Source organism: Mercenaria mercenaria, chromosome 9 (genome assembly GCF_021730395.1).
Source record: "Mercenaria mercenaria strain notata chromosome 9, MADL_Memer_1, whole genome shotgun sequence".
Lineage (NCBI taxonomy): Eukaryota > Metazoa > Mollusca > Bivalvia > Venerida > Veneridae > Mercenaria > Mercenaria mercenaria.
Window position 1 is genome coordinate 2699890 of NC_069369.1, and position 27049 is coordinate 2726938.

At 35.7% G+C, this 27049-nt stretch overlaps 1 protein-coding gene across 1 annotated transcript in view; it reads right to left on the reverse strand.

The window, feature by feature from the left end:
* LOC123546376 (proprotein convertase subtilisin/kexin type 5-like) overlaps positions 1-26589 on the reverse strand; it is a 35052-nt gene extending 8463 nt beyond the window's left edge. Inside the window, exons 1-13 of the mRNA XM_045332592.2 lie at positions 26461-26589; positions 23888-24025; positions 21858-21939; positions 20513-20601; positions 18020-18083; positions 14771-14961; positions 13612-13672; positions 10190-10280; positions 9773-9888; positions 8813-8901; positions 7205-7331; positions 6132-6220; positions 3789-3904 (exon numbers count right to left, since the gene is read on the reverse strand). Coding sequence (XP_045188527.2) covers positions 3789-3904; positions 6132-6220; positions 7205-7331; positions 8813-8901; positions 9773-9888; positions 10190-10280; positions 13612-13672; positions 14771-14961; positions 18020-18083; positions 20513-20601; positions 21858-21939; positions 23888-24025; positions 26461-26494 — 1287 coding nt within the window. The 5' untranslated portion in view covers positions 26495-26589. The remainder of the gene's footprint in view (positions 1-3788; positions 3905-6131; positions 6221-7204; positions 7332-8812; positions 8902-9772; positions 9889-10189; positions 10281-13611; positions 13673-14770; positions 14962-18019; positions 18084-20512; positions 20602-21857; positions 21940-23887; positions 24026-26460) is intronic.
* Between the last annotated feature and the right edge of the window lie 460 nt (positions 26590-27049).

Genomic DNA, 27049 nt, shown 5'->3' on the forward strand with positions numbered 1-27049 from the left:
TTTTCATTCTTGTATCCTTTGACCTCTAAGTGTGACCTTGACCTTACCCCTAGGGACCTGGTTCTTGCGCATGACACTCCGTCTCATGATGGTGAACAATTTTGCCAAGCTACATCAAAGTCCTTTCATGCATGAATAAGATATGCTCCGGACAAAGTTTTCATTCTTGTATCCTTTGACCTCTAAGTGTGACCTTGACCTTAGACCTAGGAACCTGGTTCTTGCGCACGACACTCCCTCTCATTATGGTGAACAACTGTGCCAAGCTACATCAAAATCATTCCATGCATGAAGAAGATATGCTCCGGACAAAGTCATTCTTGAATTTTTCATTCTTGTATCCTTTGACCTCTAAGTGTGACCTTGACCTTAGACCTAGGGACCTGGTTTTTGCGCATGACACTCCGTCTCATGATGATGAACAATTGTGCCAACTTTCATCAAAATCCCTCCATACATGAAGAAGATATGCTCCGGACAAAGTCATTCTTGAATTTGACCTTTGACCTCTAAGTGTGACCTTGACCTTAGACCTAGGGACCTGGTTCTTGCGCATGACACTCCGTCTCATGATGGTGAACAACTGTGCCAAGTTTCATCAAAATCCCTCCATGCATGTAGAAGATATGCTCCGGACAAGGTCTGTGGACGCCGCCCGCCCGCCCACCCGCCCGCCCGCCCGCCCAACCGCCCATCCGCCCGCCAGGGGCGTTCCCATAATACGTCCCGTTTTTCAAACGGGCGTATAAAAATCAATAATTAGATGAAATGAATGAATGATAAGATAAATTAATATAATTAGGCTAAATCAAGAGATAATTATGATCACAAATATGTTATATAGTTATAAACATGTTATTTATATTCAAAACTTGAAACCATTACCTAATTTGGGCCATTCAGAATTCTGAGACATGGTTGGAACATGTTAAAACACACCTCACAAAGGACTTCGGACACTATCATATGCTTCTAGCCTAGATTTTGGATGCAAAATTCTCCATAAGTATTTAAACAATACCTAAATCGTTTCGAGTCAATGAAAAACCAATGTGTTAGTTAACTTATTACAGCAGAAACTGGTTTGTATCTGTTCCTATCAAGATGTTTTTCTTATTTTATCTAGGCTAGGGTATATTTTCTTGAAAAAATAAAATGTTTAATTTCCGTAAAAATATAATGTCATCACTTTACGGAAGTTTTAAATATGTGAATTCCAGTCGAAAAAAGTGACAAAATATGTTTATTTAAGGAAAAAATAACATTTTAAGATTAAAATCCTAAAAATAAATAAAAAAGCGAGCGATATTTTTGCAAAGAACCTGTACTTGATTTATCTATACACTGTTCGTAATGTAAAGTTATTGATGCATTACATGTATGAATAGATATACATGTATAAGTGACCGGTCAGTTTTATTACAGTAGTTCAGGTAGTTATTTAAGTACATGTACATGTCTGTATAACTGTGTTATAAGTGATGGCAGGTAATTGTTTGCTGTATAACATTAATACTAAGGAAAGGCAGTCATCTTATCAAGCCGTAGAGTGGGTTCTTGCTTGGGATAAGTGCAAGTGGCACAGATAATATTTGAGCCGAGCCATGAGAAAACCAACATAGTGCAATTGTGACCAGCATGAATCCAGACCAGCCAAACAATCCAGTGCAGTCTAGTCACGGATCTATGCTGTCCGCTAACGGTTTCTCTAATTTCAATAGGCTTTGAAACCGAACAGCATGGATCCTGACCAGAGTGCGCAGATGCGCAGGCTGGTCTGGATCCATGCTGGTCGCAAAACACTATGTTGGTTTTCTCATGGCACGACTCATTTGGCTTAAACGTGTAATAAAAATGTATCCGAAAAGACAGTTCTTTGTGGGGCTTGCCTAAGGAAGCTCTACTGGAAAAAGTTTAATCGGGATAAGTCTGACAACAACCCATTTAAAGATAATGTTGTCTAATCAGGGCTGAAGTTGTGAGCAAAACACATTTGAAATGTGTCATTTGTAGGGCTAAAGTAGAAGCAGGTCGATGCATAAAAATTCCACCTGAAACTCGGCTGGACCTTTGAGTTCGTTTTCGCGTCTGGTCGTATTTGTATGTGTCATCTGCAGGGAACGCGACTTGACACATCACTTTTGTCGCATCACACTGAATGTGAAACCGTCACTGTCATGACCTGCCAAGAAGCTATATACTGTTCTGGTCCTATGCATCACAGGCATATCAATGCCAAGCGTTATTTCTGTTGGATGGACTATAGTCAGGATTAGATTATCTGCTGTGCACATATTGACTCTTTTTTGTGGTGTTTAGACCTAGTCCGCCGCAAAGAAAAATACTCGATTCGGTTTTCACAGAAGGAAGAACATGAAGTAATGAATGCGTGTGACATTTAGTTTGTGTCTAAAAGAAATAGATATAAACACACAGAAGAAGATGAAGAAATTAAGAAATGAAAAATACATAAAAATACAAAAAATAATAAAAACAAAATGGAAAACAAATAACATCCTCATCGCTAATGGCTGGCGTGCGCGTCGCAAGGAGTGTATGCAGAAGATTACCTGGTGTGTTGCTAGTATTTTACAGCACACATTTGCCAATCTACTGCAACAAACAACCAGGATAAGCCAATGAAAATTTAACCCAACGAATAATATTCACAGTAGTTGCTTCTTTCACTACTATACATGTATAAAATGTGTACCCTTTCAAACATTTGTATAGTATTTGAGTTACAAACAGATGTAAAAATATGTGACAATCTAATTATTAAACAGGAATGTAAAAAGTATTGGTTACTTTACATTTAGGAACACCCTGTGGTTATATTTTTTGTTTAAAAGTACTGTTCCACCCCTTGCATCAACACAATAGTCACGGAAAATGTGTATAATCAATATCTACATATGCTGGCCAAATATGGTTTTGATGCACGGGTGGGAACAATGTTGTATAAAGCAAAATAGCTTTTATATGTATAATAACTGGGTACGTAATTCTATTTAGAGCAAAAAGCACTGTTTTATGAAACAAATATTGAAAAATTGTTTTTAAGAAATAATCTCAAATATATACTTTTATGGTGTATGTAATTAAATACTATTTCTTAGTGGTTTATTTTTCACTCTTGGGGTAGGCAAATTCATATAGAAAGTGTTCGAAGTCCTTTAAACAATAAATCAGTCAAGGGGGAATAATTCATGACTGACCTGAACAACAGTTTTACTGGAATTATACATGTCACTGTATTTCTGTCATTTTCTAATCCAATGCCATATTAAAAAATATATTCTTTTATGCAAATTGTACGTTTTATGTAAAAAAAATAATGAAATATCTCTGTCTCGCAAACTTATAATAAGCAACATAAAACATGAAAATAAATTCAAAACAAATTTTTCATACTGTATGTTTAACACAGTAGGGAGAATTTCTACACTTATTTTAAGTGCTAATTCATCATAGTACACATCCTATTGCCTGGTTTACTCTATTTATACAACTGCTGATCAATTTCTCTTAGAACTAGATGTGTGTCCATAGGACACTGGTGCCTCTACTTTCTGTCTCATAACCCTTGTGCACTGTCTTCTGTGAAATCATCATAGAAAACATACACTACGAACACTCTCACCTCCATTCACAGACTGGTTCTCTATGTACTGGGAGACTGTGTCTACTTTTTTTATCTAAATTTCTGACTTACAGTTTAATAAACTATACAGAGATCTAATACAATTCTTCTAGACAATGCAATGTTTTTAATCTTCAATACATACTGGACAGTAATAACCGGAAGGACATTTTTGACACTGTGTTTGACCAACTTTATCTGCATAGGAACCATCAGGACACTGTCTGCACAATTCATCACTTTTTTCTGCTTTACATGTTCCTGTAAACAATCAATGCATTAATAAATGAAAATACTGTAAAGTCCTTATTATTTGTGGGGAAGTAATTTTCACAGACTTCCAGGTTGTGTTCATCAACAAAATCCATCCTCAATTTAACTTTATCGTAACTTAACTACCTGACAGCCACAATATTACACATCCCAATAAAACAGCTCTCTGGAAAAACCTAAAAATTTCATAGAGGCAATATAAAATGATTTCACAGTTCTTAGCATGCTAAATATCTAAAATGGACTGGTCCATCATTCATTTCAGTACCATCTATTATTCGAAGGGGTGTTAACTGAAAACTTACTGACTGAATAGCGAACAGTGCAGACCATGATCAGACTGCAGGGAAGTGCAGGATGATCTTGGTCTGCACTGGTCTTAAAGGCAGAATCATTTGCCACCAGCAGGCTAAAAGTTAAATACATCATGTAAAAAATCTATTTACTTTTGCACAACATCTAAATGTCAGATCAAATTTTGGACAAAAACACAAGTAATACACAGGAAACTAATTACTCGCAGTGTGCTAGGAGTTAAAACTGCCATATGTATATTACATGACTGCATGTTGTGGCTGTTGTGTACATGACAACTGTCTAGGTGTCTTGACGACCAAGTGGTTAAAGTCAATTATTTTAAGGCACTTGCCCCTAACTGTGGTAGGTTCTAAACCCTGTTTATAGAATGCAGACTTTTTTTCAGGTGACAAAGCTATCTGGACTGGTTGCTTAAGCTTTGTGGTTCATCCCAGGTGCAAATAATTATGTCCCATAATGCACCTGGGTTACTCCTTGATTCCTCTACTAGCTATAAAAGTCACAGTTACAATCCTAAACTGTGTCAGCAAGACAACAAATAACAAAAACATATCATTACCAGGATATTTTCCTTTACTAGCAAGTCAGAAATACCATTTAATCAAATTTATCCAAACATTCAGCATAGGATATAATAAGCAAGAGGGCTATGGTGGCCATATATCTCTATCTTGAGATTCATAGATCAAACAGCCAACAACCTTCAAAGAAACATTTAATTTGCTAATTTACTATGAAATCTGGCTTGCAATTTCCAAAAAAAATAGTTTCAAACTTTTAGAGCAATATTGGTAGCACTAGTACCATCAGTAGCAATGTATTTTTTTATTTTTTTGTTGTAAAATATTGACTCTCACAATTTTGGAAATGGGCCACCCAAAGAACATTTCTGCAAAATTATCTTTTAAAAATATCTGACAAATGGTTATTAGAAAGAACAGTGTTCAAAGATTTTTCTTAGTTTAGCTCTGGCAGTCTGGTTTTTAGTCAAATCTGAATAATTTGAACAATCCTGAAAAAAGGTTCACCAATGAAACATTTGTGTGAAATAACTTTAATATCAGGCCAGTAGTAACTATGCTATGATAAACACATAGTAAATAGTAACCTGACCCTCTGGTGACTGACCTGACCCTCTGGTGGCCATGATTTTTGACAAATCAGATAAATCTGACAAAACTGGTAGATAGTCTCCCAGAAACAACTGTGTGAAATCATTTAAGATTCAGATAAGCAGTGTCTGATAAAACAGTTTTTTAAAGCAACCCTGCCATCTGAAGAATGATTTTGGTAGAAAAACATTATAGGAAATTATTTTATAACTGCAGCAGCAGTTCAAGAGATGCTGTATGAAGATTTTTCTTTTTTTAGGTTTGGAGGCACTTCCTCATGTGACCATGTTTAAGAGGAACCAGATTGCATTGCTCTAAACTGTTCTAGTAGAGGGTTATATTGGGAGCATTTATGTGAAATTACTTCCAAAATCAGGCTGGTAGTCTCTGACAAAAAGTAGTTTGTTAATATTTCTGCTTATATTCATGACAGTAAACAATGAGCTTGAATTTTCTCTTAAAAGTTAAAACATAACTAACTTTGAGGTGGCAATTCTTAAGAATGTAAATGAAGCTATTAACAATCAGACAGTGAAATAAAAACGACATCAAAACAATTCAACTATGCTTTATAAGGTCATTTAAAATATCCCATGTTTTATCAGAATGTTTAAAGGTCCTTAATAAAGTGCTTACTAGAACATGTATTATTTTCCTAAAACTAAGACCTCTCATAATCAGATTGTGTATAAAGACTCCCTGTCTACAAAGACCTTTTTGAAATTCTCTGAAGGTTTGTCACTGTAGACAGACTTTACTGTAATCTTAAACTGAAAGTAACATACCTGCTTGACAGGGTGTACATGCTGTAGCACCAGTACTTCTAGCTTCATGACCTTCAGCACATGGCAAACATCCTGTTGCCCCTCTAGCACTGTAGAAATAATGTGAATTATTTAAACAAGAGCAAAACCTTGCAGGTGCAGATGCTCATCTGATTTTTTTTGTCTCTGTATAATAGGAGTCCAAGGGCCATAATTCTTGCAAAAAGCAATGTAGAATTACAGTACTTGCTCTGCAGGGTCAGCTTTTGATGTGAATAACTGCTCCAAGTTTTAAAGCAACAGCTGTGACTGTTAAGGAGGAAAGAATACCTAAATGCAAAATGAAATCTGTTATTTTCTAAGTCCAAAAGGGGCCATAATTCTTGCAAAAAAGCAGAAAGAAGTTATGTTTCTTGCTGTACAGAGTCAGCTATTGATGGTGAACAAGTGTTGCAAATTTTAAAGCAATATCTTTGATAGTTTAGGAGAAAAGCTGACCTAAACACAAAACTTAACCAGGCAACACCAACACATATCAAGTGATTACAATAACTCATCATCTTTTTTTTACAAAACATCACATGAGCTAAAATCTATTTGCATTATGCGATGAAAATGACAAGAATACTTCCAAATTGTTAAATGCTTAAAATAGTTACAGCTGAATCTCGAATTCCAAAGGATTGAGAGTTGTACTTCGAGATTACTGAAATTCAACTTTGAATGATATTTCGTGCACATGTTTTCAGGATGGAGCTTGAAAATATCTTTGAAAGCGCAGGAAATTTGAGAAAAAGTGAGTCTGAGATATCAAGTTTCAACTACACTAACCAATATCAGAAACAAATGGGCTGGTATACATGGCAGCTGACTAGCAAATCATGAATACTGTGTTTCTAACTACTGTTCACACAAATCATAAATGTACATCTAAATTGTATATGTATTTAATTACCTCACTACTCACAGGTATTTAAACACCATGTACCAACCTGTCCAAATTCTGGAGCAGATTTCAAAATTCTATCTAACCTACAAGTTAAGATGTAATATAATACATGTATATGTATATTGCATTTATAGTAAAAGCTTACTTAACATATCTTCCAATAGGGCATGGATCACAAGAGGATTTATTTTTCTTTTCCTGAAAGTGTCCTTCTTCACAATCTGTACAATTTAAATTCAATTCTCCGAACTTACTCCCATCTGAGTAAGTCCCTGGAAAAAAACAAGAAAGAGGTAAAGTTTTAACAGTTGTCATCATGAAAAATAATGCACAGTATGTCTGAACTTGTGTGGAGTGTACTTATCAACACTCTGACAGGTTTAAGTCTGGTTAACCCTTATCATGCCGGACACGACTGATTCTGCCTTTGCGACCAGTGTAGATCATGATCAGCCTGCACATTTGTGCAGTCTGATCATGATCTGCACTGTTCGCCATTCAGTCAGTTTCTTTTTGGTAAGCACCCCTTTTAACAGTTAATGGTACTGTCCAAATTGAAAAATGGACAAGTTCATTATAGAAATTTAGCAGGGTAAGGGTTAGTATTTCTACTGACTGAGCTTCAAACACCTGTCTTTTGAGGAAGTAAAATGGATGCTATGTAATAAATGAAACGTTGCAAAAGTTGGTTAATATGTATATATTTAATTCCTCCTTACATGTATATACTGTGAAATCATTTCTTTGTGGACTTATTCTTGTGGATTCCTTGGTGGAGTCAATCCACTAAATTAAATCTCAATAAACAAAAAATGACCCCCGCCCCACCCCCTCAAAAAACTAGCTGTTCTAGCAAAAAAAACACAAAATCTCATTCCCATAAAATTAAATTTCACAGTAAAGAAATGAAATTTAATGCTTACCCTTCTAATTTTCTATTATAAATTTATCCATCTTTCAATTTGGACAGTGCCATTAACTGCTAAAAGGGGTGCTAACAAAAAAGATACTGACTGAACGATGGACAGTGCAGATCATGATCCACACTGATCGCAAAGGCAGAATCAATCATGTCTAGCATTGTAATCGTTAATAGTTCCAGTCAATTCAAGCGGGGTATGAATTAGTGCAGCTGAAGAGGAATGAACATGTTTCTAGTTCACTGGGATTTGATTTCAGGGATTAACAAAAGTACATAATTATATATAAATGTTACTCTGCATTAAAAGACTAGAAATGTGTCACAGACACGTACGCCCCGCAACATGAGAAAGGTCACAGGCATAGTACTGCTCGCAAACTAAAAGAAGGACCCTTGGCCCTATTTATTTATAAAAATAAATATTGTAGGAAAACCAGAAAATTTAGTGTTCTGTATACGTAGTGAAAATTGCCTACGTTCAAGCAAAGACTGCGACCTTTACCTTTTGTGCATAACACATCATCTATCCATGCTTATAATTTGTGTCAAATTATTCTGAAATCGGACCATGCATGTCAAAGTTATGACCTGGACACGAACACCCCCCTTTCCCGAACACAAAAACACACACACAGACACACACATGGACAGGGGTAACACTATATGCACCCCCCCCACCCCCCATTTTATGGCGGGGCATAAAAACAACCTTACAGTATCAGACTACGTCTTCTACCCTGCCTTAAAGTGACTGGAAATATTACTTACCTAATGCAACTTATTTGCAAAATATTCCTTACATATTTATTAACATAAAAATATAGTTCTCACCAGGATTGCAGGCTGTACAAGTGTGAGGACCATCTTCTGGCTTGTATGTTCCATCTAAACAAAGCTCACACACCGACATACCAACTTTCCTAAATATGGAAGCACACAAACATCAAAATATGTACCTGTATATTTATTATCTGGCAAAACTGAAAATAAGTTATATTAACCCTTACCTACTGACCCATAAAACAATACAAGAAATTTACTGACAACAGGCAATCATACAATAAAGTTTGACGACTGTATGTCAAAGTCTTATTTACTTACTAAACTGAAACCATATCAGCCTTGAGGTCATTGTGACCTTGACCTTTAACCTACTAGTCCCTAAATATTAGGGGTCTTCTACTGACCATAGGCAGTTTGATGATTGAAAGTGAAAGCCTTCTTTAGTACCTGAACAGAAAGTGTTTCAACCTGAAGGTCCATATGACCTTGACCTTTTTAAATTGATTCTTATACAGTACTGTAAAGGCTAAAGGGTAGGCTACCCTGTTACCCATGAACTTGAGTACTTCAACAGTTAAATTCATATAAATATTTATTTGCCTGTGCTAGTTACCACCTTTGATAAGAGAACACCTGTGACTACAGGACACCTGTAAATAGAGACCACTGGTGACCAGAAATCAACTGCTACTAGAGACCACCACTTACATTTTAGGTTTAAACACATAAAGTGCATTTAAACCTGTAAATAAAGATCATCTGCTAAAAGAACACCTTTAAAGGCAGAGGGGTAGACAAGGTGCACAACTCAACTAAAATTTGGTAAAGAACGATTCAATGACACCTAAAAATTGAGACCTCAAACATTTAAGAGGTCTCTTTAGCTTGTTTAGCTAACAAAGCATTTCTGAAATAACGTTTTTAATTGCTGAACAGGTCAGACCTGGTGTCAGTCAAAATTAAAAGCTCAAATTGCTGCTAGATTTGATTGTATTCACAAGAACATACCTTGTTTCCAGTCCAGCACCACAGCTGAGACAAAAGGTCTGACCTGTCTCATTCTGATATGTTCCTTTTTCACAAGCCATGCAATCCACTGTCTGTGTCATGTTGCTATAGTAACCCTACATGGCCAGAAACAATCTATGTATACTCTACTGTGTAACTAGTTTTTTTTCTATTTCATTTATTTTTAAATATATATTTCAGGACCTACATATTCTTATTTTCATTATTATATACCTTACTATAAATAGTAACAAAACTGTACAGGACAGAATGTTTTAACTCACATCAATAATTAGAGGCATGTGTAATAACTTGTTACTGGAATACCATGTGCCATGTCAATAACCAGAGGCATGTGTAATAACTTGATACTGGAATACAGTTTTCAAACCAAGATTAATTCAATTTTCAAAATACCTTTTCACATTCTGAGCAAGAGGGTTGACCAGTTTTGTTACTATAATGACCCTCCTCACATGGAAAACATTCACTAGCTCCAGTGGCATTACTGAAACAGAAAAACAATCACATAACCGCTGCATAAGCTAACTTTAATAAGATCAAGAAAGTTTTCGATGGAGTATCATATCAAGATGCTACTGACCAAATTTGGTGCAATTCTTACCAGTAACTAAAGAGGAGATGTCATCTAAAGAAAACTGTGGCCTGATGGACAATAGACTGAAGGACGGTGAGAAATCACTTTATTATTTACTTATATAAAATCTGTAAAAAATCAGCTTTTATTTCACAATTAAATATGAACAGGCAGAAAAAAATTCCATATTGTACCTCTTGCATTGTATGCTGCTAGACTACATTCATTAATATGCACGACCTGACACAGTTCTATAAATAGCACACATAAAAACATCACTTAGTTCCATTTTAATATCAATAAATATTAAAGGCACTGACCTCCAGTTTTCTGCTGAAAAATTATTTTTCTTTCATATTGAAGTTTGGTCATATTATGAACATTAGAATATAATAGTAAGTTTTTGTTTCTAAACTATTTTAAAAATGCCAAATCAAGAAAAAAACGATGACCAAGTCGGGAATAGAACCCAGACCGCTGCAGCAACAGAGAAGTTTTCCGCTGTCGCTACCAATAGCGCTATGGAGGATTTAGTGTTCAATGCCTGTTAAATATACATATTTATAATCGAGGCAGTTTACCTTGAGCTAAGCGTTACAAACGCGTTTTGATTTTCATCGTAAAAAGTAGTAAAAATAATTCTCATGTATTTCCGTAACATATAGTCTGTCAGTAATTAAGGTTCAAAGCATTCTTTTGAAATATAGCCTTAAGTTCAATATTTCTAACAAAAAATCTTCTTTTTTGTTGTCAAACGATCTGTAGGTCCATGCCTTTAAAGATTTCATTTTGTTATTCGTTCAATAATAAAACAACAAACAAAAAGGTACATAATAAAAGGGTCATTACAACTGTAGCTAGATCTGGGATTTTGTATTCAGCTCTCGTGGACTTGCGCACCTCGTGAGATCCAATCTGGCAAAAATCCACTTGAGCCAAATACATCATCCAAGATCGAGTAAATGTTATGATAACCTTATTATAGCTCATCTGAGCACTTCGTGATTATATGAGCAAACAAGAAAGCCATGATGGCCCTATATCACTCACCTGAGTTTAGTTGCTTGCTTGAACAGTTAAAAGTTTCTACTAAATATATACAGGCAGGTAATGTGTATGTGTTGTTTTTTTTTGTTTTTTTCTTCTTTTTTCGTGGGGGGATAAGGTTGGGTAAGGAAATGATGTAACATGACAAAATCAAACATGAAGATTTTTAAAGTTTCCACACATAATTACGGGGTAAAATGACCACACCTCCTGCTGGCAATGCTTTTTGATGACACAGAATAATTTCTACAATCTTCGTAAAGGCATGCTTTTTAACAAATCTTAACAATTTAAATAATCTTGGTAATGGATCACACAAAGACCATTTGTGTGACATTATTTAACAAGAGGGCCATGATGGCCCTATATCGCTCACCTGTTATCATTGCAATTGAGGACAAGAAGGTCCTCAGAAAAAATATCTAAGTCCAAAGGACAGGAACAACAAAGGGAAGGAATTTAACCAAAAAGAAAAAAAAATCTTACAAGGTATAGATATGTTAAAATACACCTAAAAATTGGAGGTACCATCCATGTTGTACCACAGAAAACTGGTCTCGTGTTTTCCCTACGGCCAATAATAAAAAAGTTACTAAAATAAGCTATTTATAGTAACGTAAAAGGGAAGTAATTAAAAAAAAATATTGTAAGTGGACAAAAGAAGGATCTGCCAAATATATCTGTTGACATAAATGAAATTTCAGATCAGTATCTTCATTAGTTATGGAGATATAACAATTTTAATTTGAAATAAAGGGAGGTAATTTGACATAAAATCAGTCCATAGTTATCTACCCTGATTGTCTCAGTCCAACTAATAACAATAATGAAATTTCAAATAAGCCCTGTAAGTACTTACTGATATAAATCCATTTTGATTACGATCAGGGGAGGTAATCAGATATAAAATAACTCTGGAGAACATATGATTGGATCTGATTTGTCATGGAATCCAAGATTTATTGTTGTTGAAGATATTTTGGAAGTTTGTATCAAATAAAACCATAAATGAAGTCTCTATATGGCTGCAAAAGCCAAAATAGCCAATTTTGGACCTTTAAGGGGCCATAACTCTGGAACCCAAGAAGGAATCTGGCCAGTTGAAGAAAGGAAGCAAGACCTTGTGGTGAAACAAGTTGTGTGCAAGTTTGGTTAAAATCAAATCATAAATGAAGCTGCTATTGTGCAGACAAGGTCAAAATAGCTAATTTTTGCCCTTTCAGGGGCCATCACTCTGGAACCCATAAAGGAATCTCGCCAGTTCAAGAAAGGAACCAAGATCTTATGGTGATACAAGTTGTGTGCAAGTTTGGTTAAAATAAAATCATAAATGAAGCTGCTATTGTGCAGACAAGGTCAAAATAGCTAATTCTGGCCCTTTCAGGGGCCATAACTCTGGAACCCATAATGGAATCTAGCCAGTTCAAGAAAGGAACCAAGATCTTATGGTGATACAAGTTGTGTGCCAGTTTGGTAAAATTCAAATCATAAATAAAGCTGCTATTGTGCAGACAAGGTCAAAATAGCTAACTTTGGCCCTTTCAGGGGCCATAACTCTGGAACCCATAATGGGATCTGGCCAGTTCAAGAAAGGAACCGTGATCTTATGGTGATACAAGTTGTGTGCAAGTTTGGTTAAAATAAAATCATAAATGAAACCACTATCGTGCAGACAAGAAATTGTTGACGGACGGACGCACGCACGCACGGACGGACGGACTGACGACGGACGACGGACGAAGGGTGATCACAAAAGCTCACCTTGTCACTATGTGACAGGTGAGCTAAAAATCAGGCTAGTAGTTTCATTAAAAAAGATTTTTAAAGTTACATCTGAATACATATAGGGAAGAGAGACCACGCCCGCTGGCGGCCATATTTTTTAACAAATTGTAATAATTTGAACAACCTTGACAGAATGTTACATCAGTACCATTTCTGTGAAATTATTTTGAAATCGGATCAGAAATTTTAAGGAATATCCAGGTCAAGTTTCATTATCCAATGGTTTCAGAGATGTTGTTTGAAGAAGTGTGGATGAATGGACAGAAGCCAGATGGTGAGCGATCAAAATAACCCATCCTGAGCACTTTGTGCCAAGGTGAGCTAAAAATCTAAAATATTTTTTGTGGAGGTGACAGGGAAGGGGATAATGTAGGGAATAAAATGAACAGAAATCGAAATGTGTACTCACTTATGAAAACCTAGTTCACATGGTTTACAAACTGCAGCTCCAGTTGTATTCTGGTAATGTCCTGCAACAAAATCCAACACATCATTACATTTATCACCTATAGAAGTAGGGCTTTCATTGTTTATCAGGATAATGCTGTATTGATGATATGGCCAAGCCAATACGTTACTATACAGAATTTCTTAATATCTTTACAGTATAAATATATGTAAAATGAAGCCAAAACAGCAAAAAAATCTTACTGATATACAGAGAATACTGTGAAATCATTTTTATTCGCGTAGGACAAATTTTCGCGTATTTCGCGCTAGAATCGATGCGCGAATTTAAGACCGCGCTAATATTATTTTTTAATTCTATTTTTTCATTTATAAATTAAAAATGCGCGAATTAAAGCCCGCGCGAAACAGTCTTTTTTCACGTTTGCGCAAAATTTCATGCCAGCAAATTTAAATGATTTCACAGTATCTGTTTTTTGTGAACATGGAATACATATAACTGAGATGTGAGACAAATTTATATCTTCACAGGCACATAGCACCATCAAAGTTTTCTCACTTATCAGTGAGATGTATTCAATGTTCACAAAAAAAAATATTTTCTTTTTATTTGATGCTTATTTGTGTTGAAATATTCATTTTGCAACAAATTTTAACCTTAGTGCTGGAAACAGATGCATGTAAATGAAAATGAGGTCTTGTCATGTTACAAAGATGTACACAACATAAAGTTCCATTTTATTTTATTACTTGCAGCATAACGTTAAGAACTTCACATTAACCCTCACCCTGCTAAATTTCTATAATGAACTTGTCCGTCTTTCAATTTAGACAGTACCGTTAACTGTTAATAGGGGTGCATACCAAAAAGATAATGACTGAATGGCGGACAGTGTAGATCATGATCAGACTGCATGGATGTGCAAGCTGATCATGATTTACACTGGTCGCAAAGGCAGAATCAGTCGTGTCCAGCATGATAAGGGTTAAGTAATGTTATTTGAATTGAGAATATATATCTCGAAGAAAAAAAGAAACAAGTATAATTTTCTTTCAATCTTATATGAAAAGTTGGGAGGGCCTGACCCAACAGTGGTGAGAGACAAATGCTTCCACCCAGCAACTAGTGTCCCAATACAGGGTTAACATATCTATGTTACCTGGATCACATTCCCTGCACTGTGTAGACCCTGTTATGTTGCTATATTGACCTATTTCACAACTTTTGCACTCAGTTGAACCATTAGTGTTGACATAGTGACCCTCAGGGCATGGTTCACAGGTCGGGGAACATGTTACGTTGCTATAAAAACCTTTATCACACTGTTCACATTCTGTACACCCTTCCTCACTGAAACAAGAATGAAAAGGTCAATTTAGGTACACAGCATGATAGAAGAACACTATATTAATATTGATATACTAATATTTAGAAAAATGTATATTCTGTAGAGTATTGTCGTGATATCTTTTCTCAACAAGACAACCCTTCAGACCCAGTATTGCTCACCTGACTTACTGGTACTTCTGACCCCAGGTGAACATGCTTTGAAAATGATCAACATTTCATAAAGACAAACATTCTAACCAAGTTTTATGTAAATCAGGTAGAAAACCTATACAGGTTATTTATGACTTAACCTAATGACCTAGTTTTTATCTTTGACCCCAGTTTTAATCTTTCTCTAGATTTCATAAAGATGAACATTCTGACTCGGTTTCATGTAGCTCTGGTAAAATAAATGTGGCTGTTGATGTCTGAACACGTCTTTTTAATAATCTACTAATCTAACCTAGTGGTCTATGTTTTGACACAAAATGACATTTCAAAATTGCCATAGATTGTACAAAAACAAGTATTTTTACCACACTTATGTAAATCAGAAAGAAATGTGGCCTCTTGAGTATAAACAAAGTGTTTCTATGACTGACTTAGTTTTTTAACCCCAGTTCACTCGGTTTCAAACATTATAGGCCTAGATCTCACCAAGACAAACATTCCAGCTAAGTTTCATTGAGTTCAGGTGGAAAATATAGTCTTTTAACCTTTACCCTGCTAAATTTCTAGAATGGACTGGTCTATCATTCAATTTGGGCAGTACCACTAATTATTCAAAGGAGCGTTCACTGAAAATTTACTGACTGAATAGCGGACAGTGCAGACCATAATCAGCTTGCAAGGGTGTATCAATAATTGCCAAAATAAGACATAAAAAATTTAACTTTTTTACTTTAGTAAGCAATGACAAGATTGCGGTAATTGTGAACACAATGTTCAGGAACTGTTATCTGACACAATTCTGCCACATTAGATAACATTGCACATGTACATTAATGGTCTATTAGAGGGACAATTTTACTAGTAAGTACTGGCTTATTTTGGAGGGCATTATCAGAACATCAAAATTTACAATAACAAAAAATTTCATCAACAATCATGATTTCATTGACTCCATGATCAACTGGCTCAGCATTAGACTTAGTTTTTTCAATGTCAGGACCTTATGACCTAGATTTTTAACTCCAAATAAACAAGAGTGCCAGAATGTCACAATATACGCCCGTCACAGCAAATTTCTTTACTCTAGCACCTGTATTTGCAAATGGAATTTTAATTTTTTAGGTTGTTTAGTAATCATTGTAAGTCATTTGTTTTTCTAAGTCCACAAAAAAACTCCTTACCAGGTAGAGATACCTTAAAATACACCTAAAATTTGAAAGTAACATCCATGTTGTACCACAGAAAAGTGGTCTTGTTTTTTCCCTATGGTCAATTATAAAAAAGTTACAATATAAGTTATTTATAGTAACAACTAAGGGAAGATAATCTTAAAAAAAAAAAAAAAAAAAAAATCCCCAAAAAAATTGTAAGTCCACACAAAAATCTTTACCAGGTAGAGATTAGTCAAAATACACCTCATAATTGGATGTAGCATGCATGTTGTACTACAGAAAAGTGGTCTCGATTTTTCCCTATGACTAGTAATGAAAAAGTTACAATATAAGCTATTTATAGTAACAACAAAGGGAAGTAATTCTAAAGAAGGGAATTGCGCATGACACTTCGTCTCATGATGGTGTATAATTGTGCCAAGTTACATCAAAATCCCTCCATGCATGAAGAAGAAATGCTTCGGACAAAGTCATTATTGTATCTGACCTTTGGCCTCTAAGTGTGACCTTGACCTTTGACCTAGGGACCTGGTTCTTGCGCATGACACTCCACCTTGTGGTGGTGAACATTTGTGCAAAGTTATATCAAAATCCCTCTATGCATGAAGAAGAAATGCTCCGGACAAGGTTTTCATTCTTGTATCCTTTGACCTCTAAGTGTGACCTTGACCTTAGACCCAGGGACCTGGTTCTTGCGCAAGACACTCCGCCTCATGGTGATGAACATTTGTGCCAAGTTATATCAAAATCCCTCCATGCATGAAGAAGATATGCTCCGGACAAAGTTTTCTTTCTTGTATCCTTTGACCTCTAAGTGTGACCTTGACCTTAGAGCTAGGGACCTGGTTCTTGTGCATGACACTCCGTCTCATGATGATGAACAATTGTGCCAACTTTCATCAAAATCCCTACATGCATGAAGAAGATATGCTCCGGACAGTCATTCTTGAATTTGACCTTTGACCTCTAAGTGTGACCTTGACCTTAGACCTAGGGACCTGGTTTTTGCGCAAGACACTCCGTCTCATGATGGTGAACAACTGTGCCATGTTTCATCAAAATCCCTTCATGCATGTAGAAGATATGCTCTGGACAAAGTCTGTGGAAGCCGCCCGCCCGCCCGCCCACCAGGGGCGTTCCCATAATACATCCCGTTTTTCAAACGGGCGTATAAAAAGTTTTGAAAGTAACCTATATAGATTTTATAAAGAGAAACATTCTGGACAACTTTGATACAGATTTAGCCAGAGCTGTAAGTTAACCATGAGACTGTTCACAATATAACTGACGAAAACAGATCATGCCAGATACATGGCAATCACACTACTTTATGCTCAGGTGAGCTAAATATTAAATTTTAGACAGCGCTTAACCCTTGCCCTGCTTAAGTTCTATAATGAACTTGTCCATCTTTCAATTTGAACAGTACCATTAACTGTTTAAAGGGGTGGTTACCAAAAAGATACAGACTTAATAGTGAGCAGAGCAGATCTTGATCAGACTGCATGGATGTGCAGGCTGATCATGATCTACACTGGTCCAAAGGTAGAATTAATAGTGTCATAATAAGGGTTAACTTTAATAACATTTGGCTTTGCTAATAAAAGGTGAAATTTTGACATTTTTACAATACTGACAGAATAACAAATTTTCATATCATATCAGAATGAACTACATAATATTTTATTTTCATTATTTCTGTTTAGACTGAAATCATATCATAAAATGGGTCATACTTGCAATGAGTTCCTGTATCACAGCAGACACATTCTGTCTGTCCTGTCTCATTCTGATATGTACCTGAAATCAAACATTTGAAGATAAATCCTGCACTTACATTTATGGACCAAAATACTTTTTGAGTGATAAAATTGGGTAAAGAGATTTTCTACATACTGTATAACTGGATATTTCCACTGGTCGAAAAGTTAGCGAATTTAGAAATCCAGACATTTAGCATGCCAACATATTAGCGAATTCCAGATTTCAAAGTTGCATAAAAAATGAATGTCGTAAGAATCACTAATTTGTCTAGCATAATAAATGCACGTTATTATCTGCCATTGTATCGGGGGATTAACTAAGGGGACTTTTCCACGTAAAATGTGAATGTTAAACATGCAGATTATATCCACATATTGTAGTCCTCTAACTGTACAAATTATATATTGCCATGGTTTTCTAGCGACAACACTGTTAAACTGTAAGTGAATTGTCAAATGAAAAATAAAACTAGAAAATGCTTTTGTAAAAAAGCGCATGTCTCCCCCAATGCAAAGTCCTATAGGCAAGAAGTCAATAGGGGTCAGGAGCGAAAGTCAAAGAGACACTGATGGTTAGCTGCAATAGGGATCATCTACTTGGCATGTTCAGTCATCCCGCTAAATTTCAACACTCTTGGCCTAGTGGTTCTCAAGTCACTGTTCAGGCTCCTGTGACCTTGACCTTTGATAGACTGACCCCAAAATCAATAGGGGTCATCTACTCTGCATGTTCAATCATCCTATGAAGTTTCATCATTCTGGGTCAAGTGGTTCTCAAGTTACTGACCAGAAATGGTTTTCAATGTTCAGCCCCTGTGACCTTGACCTTTCACAGAGTGACCCCAAAATCGTTAGGGGTCATCTACTCTGCATGACCAATCATCCTATTAAGTTTCAACATTCTGGGTCAAGTGGTTCTCAAGTAACTGACCGGAAATGGTTTTCAATGTTCAGGCCCCTGTGACCTTGACCTTTAATGGAGTGGCCCCAAAATCGATAGGGGTCATCTACTTTGCATGTACAATCATCCTATGAAGTTTCAACATTCTGGGTCAAGTGGTTCTCTAGTTATTGATCGGAAATGGTTTTCCATGTTTAGGCCCCTGTGACCTTGACCTTTGATGGAGTGACCCCAAAATCAATAGGGGTCATCTATTCTTTATGACCAATCATCCTATGAAGTTTCAACATTCTGGGTCAAGTGGTTCTCTAGTTATTGATCGGAAATGGTTTTCAATGTTCAGGCCCCTGTGACCTTGACCTTTGAATGAGTGACCCCAAAATCAATAGGGGTCATCTACTCTTCATGACCAATCATCCTATGAAGTTTCAACATTCTGGGTCAAGTGGTTCTCTAGTTATTGATCGGAAATGGTTTTCAATGTTCAGGCCCCTGTGACCTTGACCTTTGGCGGAGTGACCCCAAAAACAATAGGGGTCGTCTACTCCAGGAGCCCTACAACCCTATGAAGTTTGAAGGTTCTAGGTGAAATGGTTCTCCAGTTATTGCTCGGAAATGAAGTGTGACGTACGGACGGACGGACGGAAGGACGGACGGACGGACGGACGGACACAGGGCAAAAACAATATGTCTCCTGGGGGAGACATAATTATACACATGGTATTATCTTGTTTTTATTCATCCCAAATATCATTATACCGTCATTTCTTAAAAAATATAAAGATGCACAAGTGGTTTAAAACAGGAAATCCAAGTACTTACATAAGGGATAGTAATAATTTTGAAAAATCAAAAAGTTTTGTTATGCTGGATTGGCTGATATTTACTCTGGAGGAAATATTAACGAATTTTATCAATTCGCGAAATACGCTAATATTTCCACATTGCTAACTACTTATACAGTATTCATCAACTTTATGAGTGTGCTTTAGATAAATTGCATGAAGTGTGTTGTTATTATACATCACTAGTTATTACGGTACAAAATGTACTATATAGTACAGAATTTTGCTTTTGTGTTTAACCCTTAACCTGCTAAATTTCTATAATGAACTTGTCCATCTTCAATTTGGACAGTACCATTAACTGTTAAAAGGGGTGCATACTAAAAAGATACTGACTGAATAGCAAACAGTGCAGATCATGATCAGACTGCACAAATGAGCAGGTTGATCATGACCTACACTGTTCGCAAAGGAAGATCAAATCAATTGGTTCAGCATAATAAGGGTTAAATAGTATACATACTTCACAGCTGGAAAGAGTAAAAGTATCATCTTCTGTTTTTGCTTTGAACAAAAAAAATAAAAACATGTCATGCCAAAATTATTTTTCAATAACGTGCCAGCTTCTGTATGATGAGAGTTTATGATCAGAATGAATTTCACCTAGAATATACATTTCAAAGAATGTTATTTTAAAAATAATGAAATGAAGAAATCTACCCTAATTGGTCAGTAATATCTAAATATGACAAGTGAAAATAACATTGTTTTCTGTATTACCTGCATGACATAATATACATTTCTTTGTTGCCGAATTTACAGAGTACCGACCTTTTTCACATGGATCACATTCTGTCTTCCCTGGTAGACTAAAATGTTACAATACATGGTTACTGGAGTATATTTTATAATGTAACTTTAAGGATAATTAAAAGAAAAACATATTTCTAAATATATATAATTTCATTAATGAAATCTATAAAATCCTTTGGATGCATTGATTGCAGCTAAGCAAAATCAAGAAAATGATGGAAGACACTGTGGGTTGATTGTTTATAAACAGGTAATATAATGTGCAACAACCCTCATGCCATGTCACCAGCTTAAGCAGAACTCTATTAAATAAACTCTATGATCAATTTTTGTTTTTGTTTTTTGTTTTATTTTTTCGTTTTGTTTAACATTGCACAGACACAATTATCCAGCTTTGATGGTGCAGGAAGGCCCGAGGTGCCCCTCTGTGCATGATTTCATCACAAGTGGGCACCTGGGTAGAATCATCGACATTCTGTAAGCCAGCTGGATAGCACTATCAAAATGAATGATAAAATATAAACAAAACAGAGAGGATACAGTTTTATGAATACACTGTGATCAGTTCTCTGAAAACTGTCAATAAAACATTGCAAACAGGAGTCCCTGGAGTTCACCAATAAATTCACACAGCTGGAGCTGTCAAAATATTGTCAACTACATTGACATTGCTTATATTCTATGTCTATGACAAAACAAAGACATTTGTCCTTTAACACTGACCAAAAGATTTAAAAAAGTATGGCTACACAGCTGAACTGCTAAAAAATGGGAAAAGCTTGGATATTACTCTCCTGCTGGAGGTATGGGGGCTTCTCATGAATTTTTCTCAGGTTTCAGGGGGTTTTTTAGTTGCATTCTGGTGCTTTTCAGAGTGAAAATGTCATTATTTCTAGAGCCCATATTGGGCATTTTTCTTGAAGTGAGTGAGTGAGTGAGTTGGGTTTTACGGCGAATCAACACAAAATTTTTCTTGAAGCCACTACCCATACCTATTGTGAAAAAAGGAAAATAAGCCAAAATATCATGTGAAGGGATTTTTAAAATTACAAATGATTCACCAGTCAGAGTATTGCATTTTATAATGTAAACAGTTTACTAAACCATAAAGTGCTTGGAGTAATGAGTCTGCACATAGCTTATCTCAAAAATATTTCAAATAAGAGCTAATGTTGCAAAATTTCGCATATGTTTGCATTCTACAAGTTTTATATCAAATTAAAAATATAGTAACACTTGTAAATATTTTTATAATTCCCCAAAACTTTCTACTATTTCTAAAAAAAGTTTATGTATAAAAACAATTGCGTACTGTTGTTCTGTTCCTGGCTGACAGGGTGTACAGTCTGTTTTACAGTAACCAGGGTTGTCACAGCAATAACAATCAGTGGTGTCTAAAAAAGAACACATATTTCCAAGATATGTCGAAGTTACAGGAACCATTTAGTACTGAAGTTCATGTACTCATAATTTCATAAGTATTTCTACAAACTACAGTAGACTTCTAATTTTCAGCAGTATTTACTGTAATACAAGGGTGGTCAGTTTCTCCATATATTTTTCTTTTAGTCTTGTATATATGGTACTGTAGTACTGAACAGTTTTGAAAACGGAGGACAGACAACTTCACAGTTGATTATGCAGGGATTTTTGTCAGATTTTGGGGATGGTACAAGTTCCAGTAAAATGTACTAAAAGTCCCTTGTTCTTTGGTACCAAGATATTGTCAGTATAGTAACAAATTTCCCTAATTCTTACATACCCAATTTTGCCACTATTGTGATCATTTTCCCTTATAATCAAGACACTGTCAGTATAGTGACCATTTTCCCCTGTTATTAGGTACCAAGATATTCTCAGCATATTGAAAAGTTCCCATTGTTCTTAAGTACCCAGATATTGTCAGTGTATTGACAATTTTGCCTTCTTCTTCTAAGGTACCCATATTTGTAAACTGTCTAAGTCTGTAACTTGAAGGTGTCGGGACACAACTGTATTTAAAAACAATTCATACTGCTGAATTTCAGATGTTAACATAGTTGTATAATGTATATGACCTGTATCTGTGTAAGGTTTCAAGAAAATATAAGTCAGTCTATGTCTTAAATTCAGACTCAGCCTTTTTGATGAATATTGGCCATGTACAACATAGGGATTAATAGGCAAAATAGTTTTAATTAGATCTGAACAAAACCATTGCCTAAAATATTAACAAAAGGGCCATGAAGGCCCTGTATCGCTCACCTGACTTATTGACCTAAAGATCATCAAGATAGTTTCATTAAGATATGGTCATAAATGTGGCCTCTAAAGTGTTAACTAACTTTTTCTTTGATTTGACTTGGTGACCTAGTTTTTGACCCCACATGAACCAGATTCAAATTTGACCTAAAGATCATCAAGATTAACATTCTGACTAAGTTTCCTGAAGATACAGTCATAAATGTTGCTTCTAGGGTGTTAAAAAGCTTTTCCTTTGATTTGACCTGGTGACCTAGTTTTTGACTCCATCTGACCCAGATTTGAACTTGACCTATAGATCATCAAGTGTCACATTCTGAACAAGTTTCATTAAGATATGGTCATAAATGTGGCCTCTAGGGTGTTAACTAGCTTTTCCTTTGATTTGACCTGGTGACCTAGTTTTTGACCCTACATGACCCAGATTCAAATTCGACTATGAGATCATCATGATTAACATTCTGACTAAGTTTCATGAAGATACAGTCATAAATGTGGCCTCTACAGTGTTAACAAGCTTTTCCTTTGATTTGACCTGGTGACCTAGTTTTTGACCCCAGATGACCCAATATCGAACTCATCCAAGATTTTATTGAGGGTAACATTCTGACCAAGTTTCATTAAGATTGGGCCAAAATTGTGACCACTAGAGCGTTAACAAGCTTTTCCTTTGATCTGACCTGGTGACCTACTTTTTAACCCCGGATGACCCAATATCGAACTCGTCCAAGATTTTATTGAGGGAACATTCTGACCAAGTTTCATTAAAATTGGGTCAAAATTGTGACCTCTAGAGTGTTAACAAGCTTTTCCTTTGATTTGACCTGGTGACCTAGTTTTTGCTCCCAGATGACCCAATATCGAACTCATCCAAGATTTTATTGAGGGTAACATTCTGACCAAGTTTCATTAAGATTGGGTCAAAATTGTGACGACGGACACAGGGCGATCACAAAAGCTCACCTCAGGTGAGCTAAAAAGTAGGCAAAAAATATTGAAGAACTGTATTAAAATATTAAAGCAGTGAAACAATTTATGCTGAGGTGATAGTTTGAAATTTGTAAAATGAATGTAACAGGGTTATATGTCAAAACCACTTACTGTCATCAGCAAAATACCCTGGATCGCAAGGTCGACAATCTTTAAAGGTTGTATTACACTGGGGGATAAACTGAAGGAACACACTATCTGCTGAGGTTAGTGCAGATACATATACAAAAGGTAGCAGTATCAATAAAACTGAAACAGAAAAAAGAAAAAATCTATATTAGACTAAATTTATACCTTCATTTGTAACTAGTCAACACTTCCTCATACAGGGATTTTTTTCCTTCTTTATAAAGTACCCCTAAAAGAACCTTTTCCCAATTGAAAAATGCAATATTTTTTCCCAATTATCATCCAAAAATTCCCCAAATGACAAAATTAAGTTTGCATTTTAATGATTGCAGAAGGAAACCTTAGTTACATTGACATTCACCATGATTTACAGTGTTCACGAAAGACCCTGAAAATTCACAGGACTGTCGGTCTGGTAAACATGATTTTTTTACAGGACCGGATAATATTTTACCAGACCGATTTCTTTTTAATAAATTTGATATCTGATCTTTAAAACTGGTATTATACATAGTCTATATAGACAGCATTACACAAATTACATCCTTTAAGTTTATTTCCACGTCATATTAATTGAAACAGATTTCAGACATTAAGTTTTCAGGCTGTAAAATGTCTCCCTGTACTTGGATTCAGTTTTGTTACATTTTCTGGTCCTTTGGGACCATGGAGTCCATTCAACATATGTGTAATAGATCTAGAGTCCCGCTTAAGCCGTTGCTAGGGGGCGTGTAAGATGTTGCACATTTCATTACCTCTCGCGAACAGACTCAGTCAACGAGTCTGTTGTTATTCTTCTTGGTTGCATTCTTTGCTTCCAAAGGATCTTTTAGTAATTTTACAGATTTTATTCATATTCAATTGCTATATCATCGCTGTTTTTTACCCCACAAGTCTATTGTTTGCACCGAGTCACGTTGATGTTGACATAAAGAGAAAGATGACCTCTGAATTTCTGGAAATTCCCATCTGGTTCCCGCGTAGGGGTTTCCACTGTTTCTATTTTAAGTACCAATGAAACAAGTGCTTACTAAAATATAGTTTGACATCAATTTCTTGGGATTCCATTTTACAATTTAATGATGAAAGTCTAACTTTCGCGAAATCGTGGAGGACTTTCTTCTTATTCTATCATATTGACCTGCAATTTTTATCGGACACTCGGTCTTGTGAACTTGATATATCATGCCGGACCGGATCAAAATTTACCGGAAATGTCCGACGGCTTTCGCGACCTCTGGATTTAACCATTCAAACAGTTTGTTTGATGATATTTACATGGAATTAAAGGAAGAAGCATTCTAAATGATGTTATTAATTAACTATAAAAATTCCCAATCTGAGTAAAAACCCCGCTATTTTCCCCAATTTATCTGGTACCGGACCTTTTCCCAAAAGGAAAAAAAAAAATCACTGTCATAGTTTCTTCAGATGAAAGATGCTCTTTACCACAAAAATAAATGATAAAACTGTTAACTAACAAGAGCTGTCTACAGGACAGCTTGCAGCCCGCCTGCTTAGCTCAATAGGGAGAGCGCAGATCTACGGATCACGGGGTCGTGAGTTCGAGCCCTGAGCAAGACGTATGTGAAAAAAATGAACTTGATAAACTTCTCCAAAACAAGGCGTCTGTATGATTAGGCACAAAATTATGTAGACAAATTGCAAAAATAGAGCGTTTCGGGAGCGTGTCCAGGGACTACTGCTGTCCGGGGACTACCCTCGTGCCAGTATCTGTAAATTTACAGATAATCTGTAAATATACTACTTTCCTAGACCTGATGTACACCCCTCAGAGCTCCATGAAGACCTAGTCTAAATAATGAGACCTTGGGCAGACCGATTTTACATTTTGATATTTTACGTTGTCTACCTAGAGGTCTCAACCAGAAACAATCAAAACTGTGGTGGAAACTGTGGTCAACTGAAATTACGATTTATCAGTAGTCACGTTTTTTCTTTAGCCCTAACTGCTTACCTGTTGTTTTAAATCATAAATAGTAAATAAAAAACATAACAACAGGACATATTTATCAAGAATTTCTGTTGTAAAAAATCTAAACCTCTAACGTTTCAATCGTCTTCATGTAATGGCGGTCGGAGGCGTGACCAATGAAAACGCTTCGTGTATAAGTAATGTGTTTACTGGTGATTAGCCATTTTCCAATATGTAGTACACTCGTGTTAAACCTTGGCATTTTTTTAACTGCCATAGTTTGAATTTTTCTTAAGAAATCTCGGTAATATATACATCATTGAAAAGGAAAAATTACAGGCTTTCTATGTATGTATTTCTTTTTTTTATCCGTTGCATTATTATAACATAATTCCCGCACAACGGATTGCATTGGGTGTTACTTACGCAAAGAACAGGAAAGTGCTACCACATTCTTTACCTTTTCTGGTTTGCACTCGGAGGCGGATATCGACAAGTCAAAATAATATAACAATATTCAACTCTTGAGTACAATTATTTGGACTACATGAAGACCGTGAAGAGATCCCGTGTATTATCATCACAGAAAATAGATGACAAAAACCAAATTTAAATATACCCTTCAGAAAATGTCTTTTCTTGCACATTGTCATTTGACACAATGAATGGGTTATGTCATGATTCTAAACTTTTTTTTCGGTCTTTCGGTCTTGTGATCTTGATTGTTCGTCTACCATTTTGATATCATGTGACTGCAAGAAGGGAGTTAACTTTTGATAAAAAATGTGTTGGATAAAAAATAGTCTTGGCCGTACTTAATCTGTATAACTACACATTAATTACCGCTGCCATGACCGAATCAACCTCCGCGAACAATCAACTATATTTTACCTTGATTTACCTTGATGTTGATAGCCGTCTTCTGAGTAGAAACTCGTGTTGGCCCAATTTAAATCATACATTCGCAATTAAAAGTTTATGTTACACATGTACGCGCACATTAAGGCTGGTGAAATATTTTCATAGTCTACTGAAGGGTGAATTTATTATCTTTATTTTTCCATTCTGTGTTTAGTGCACTCTTAAAGGCATTCACGTTTTCTGCTACTACTGTCTGTTGGGACATTTTGTTCCAATTATTTACGACTCTGTTGGAAAACCTATGTTGACTCACTAGACTGTTTACGTGATTTTTAGATAGTTTGTAA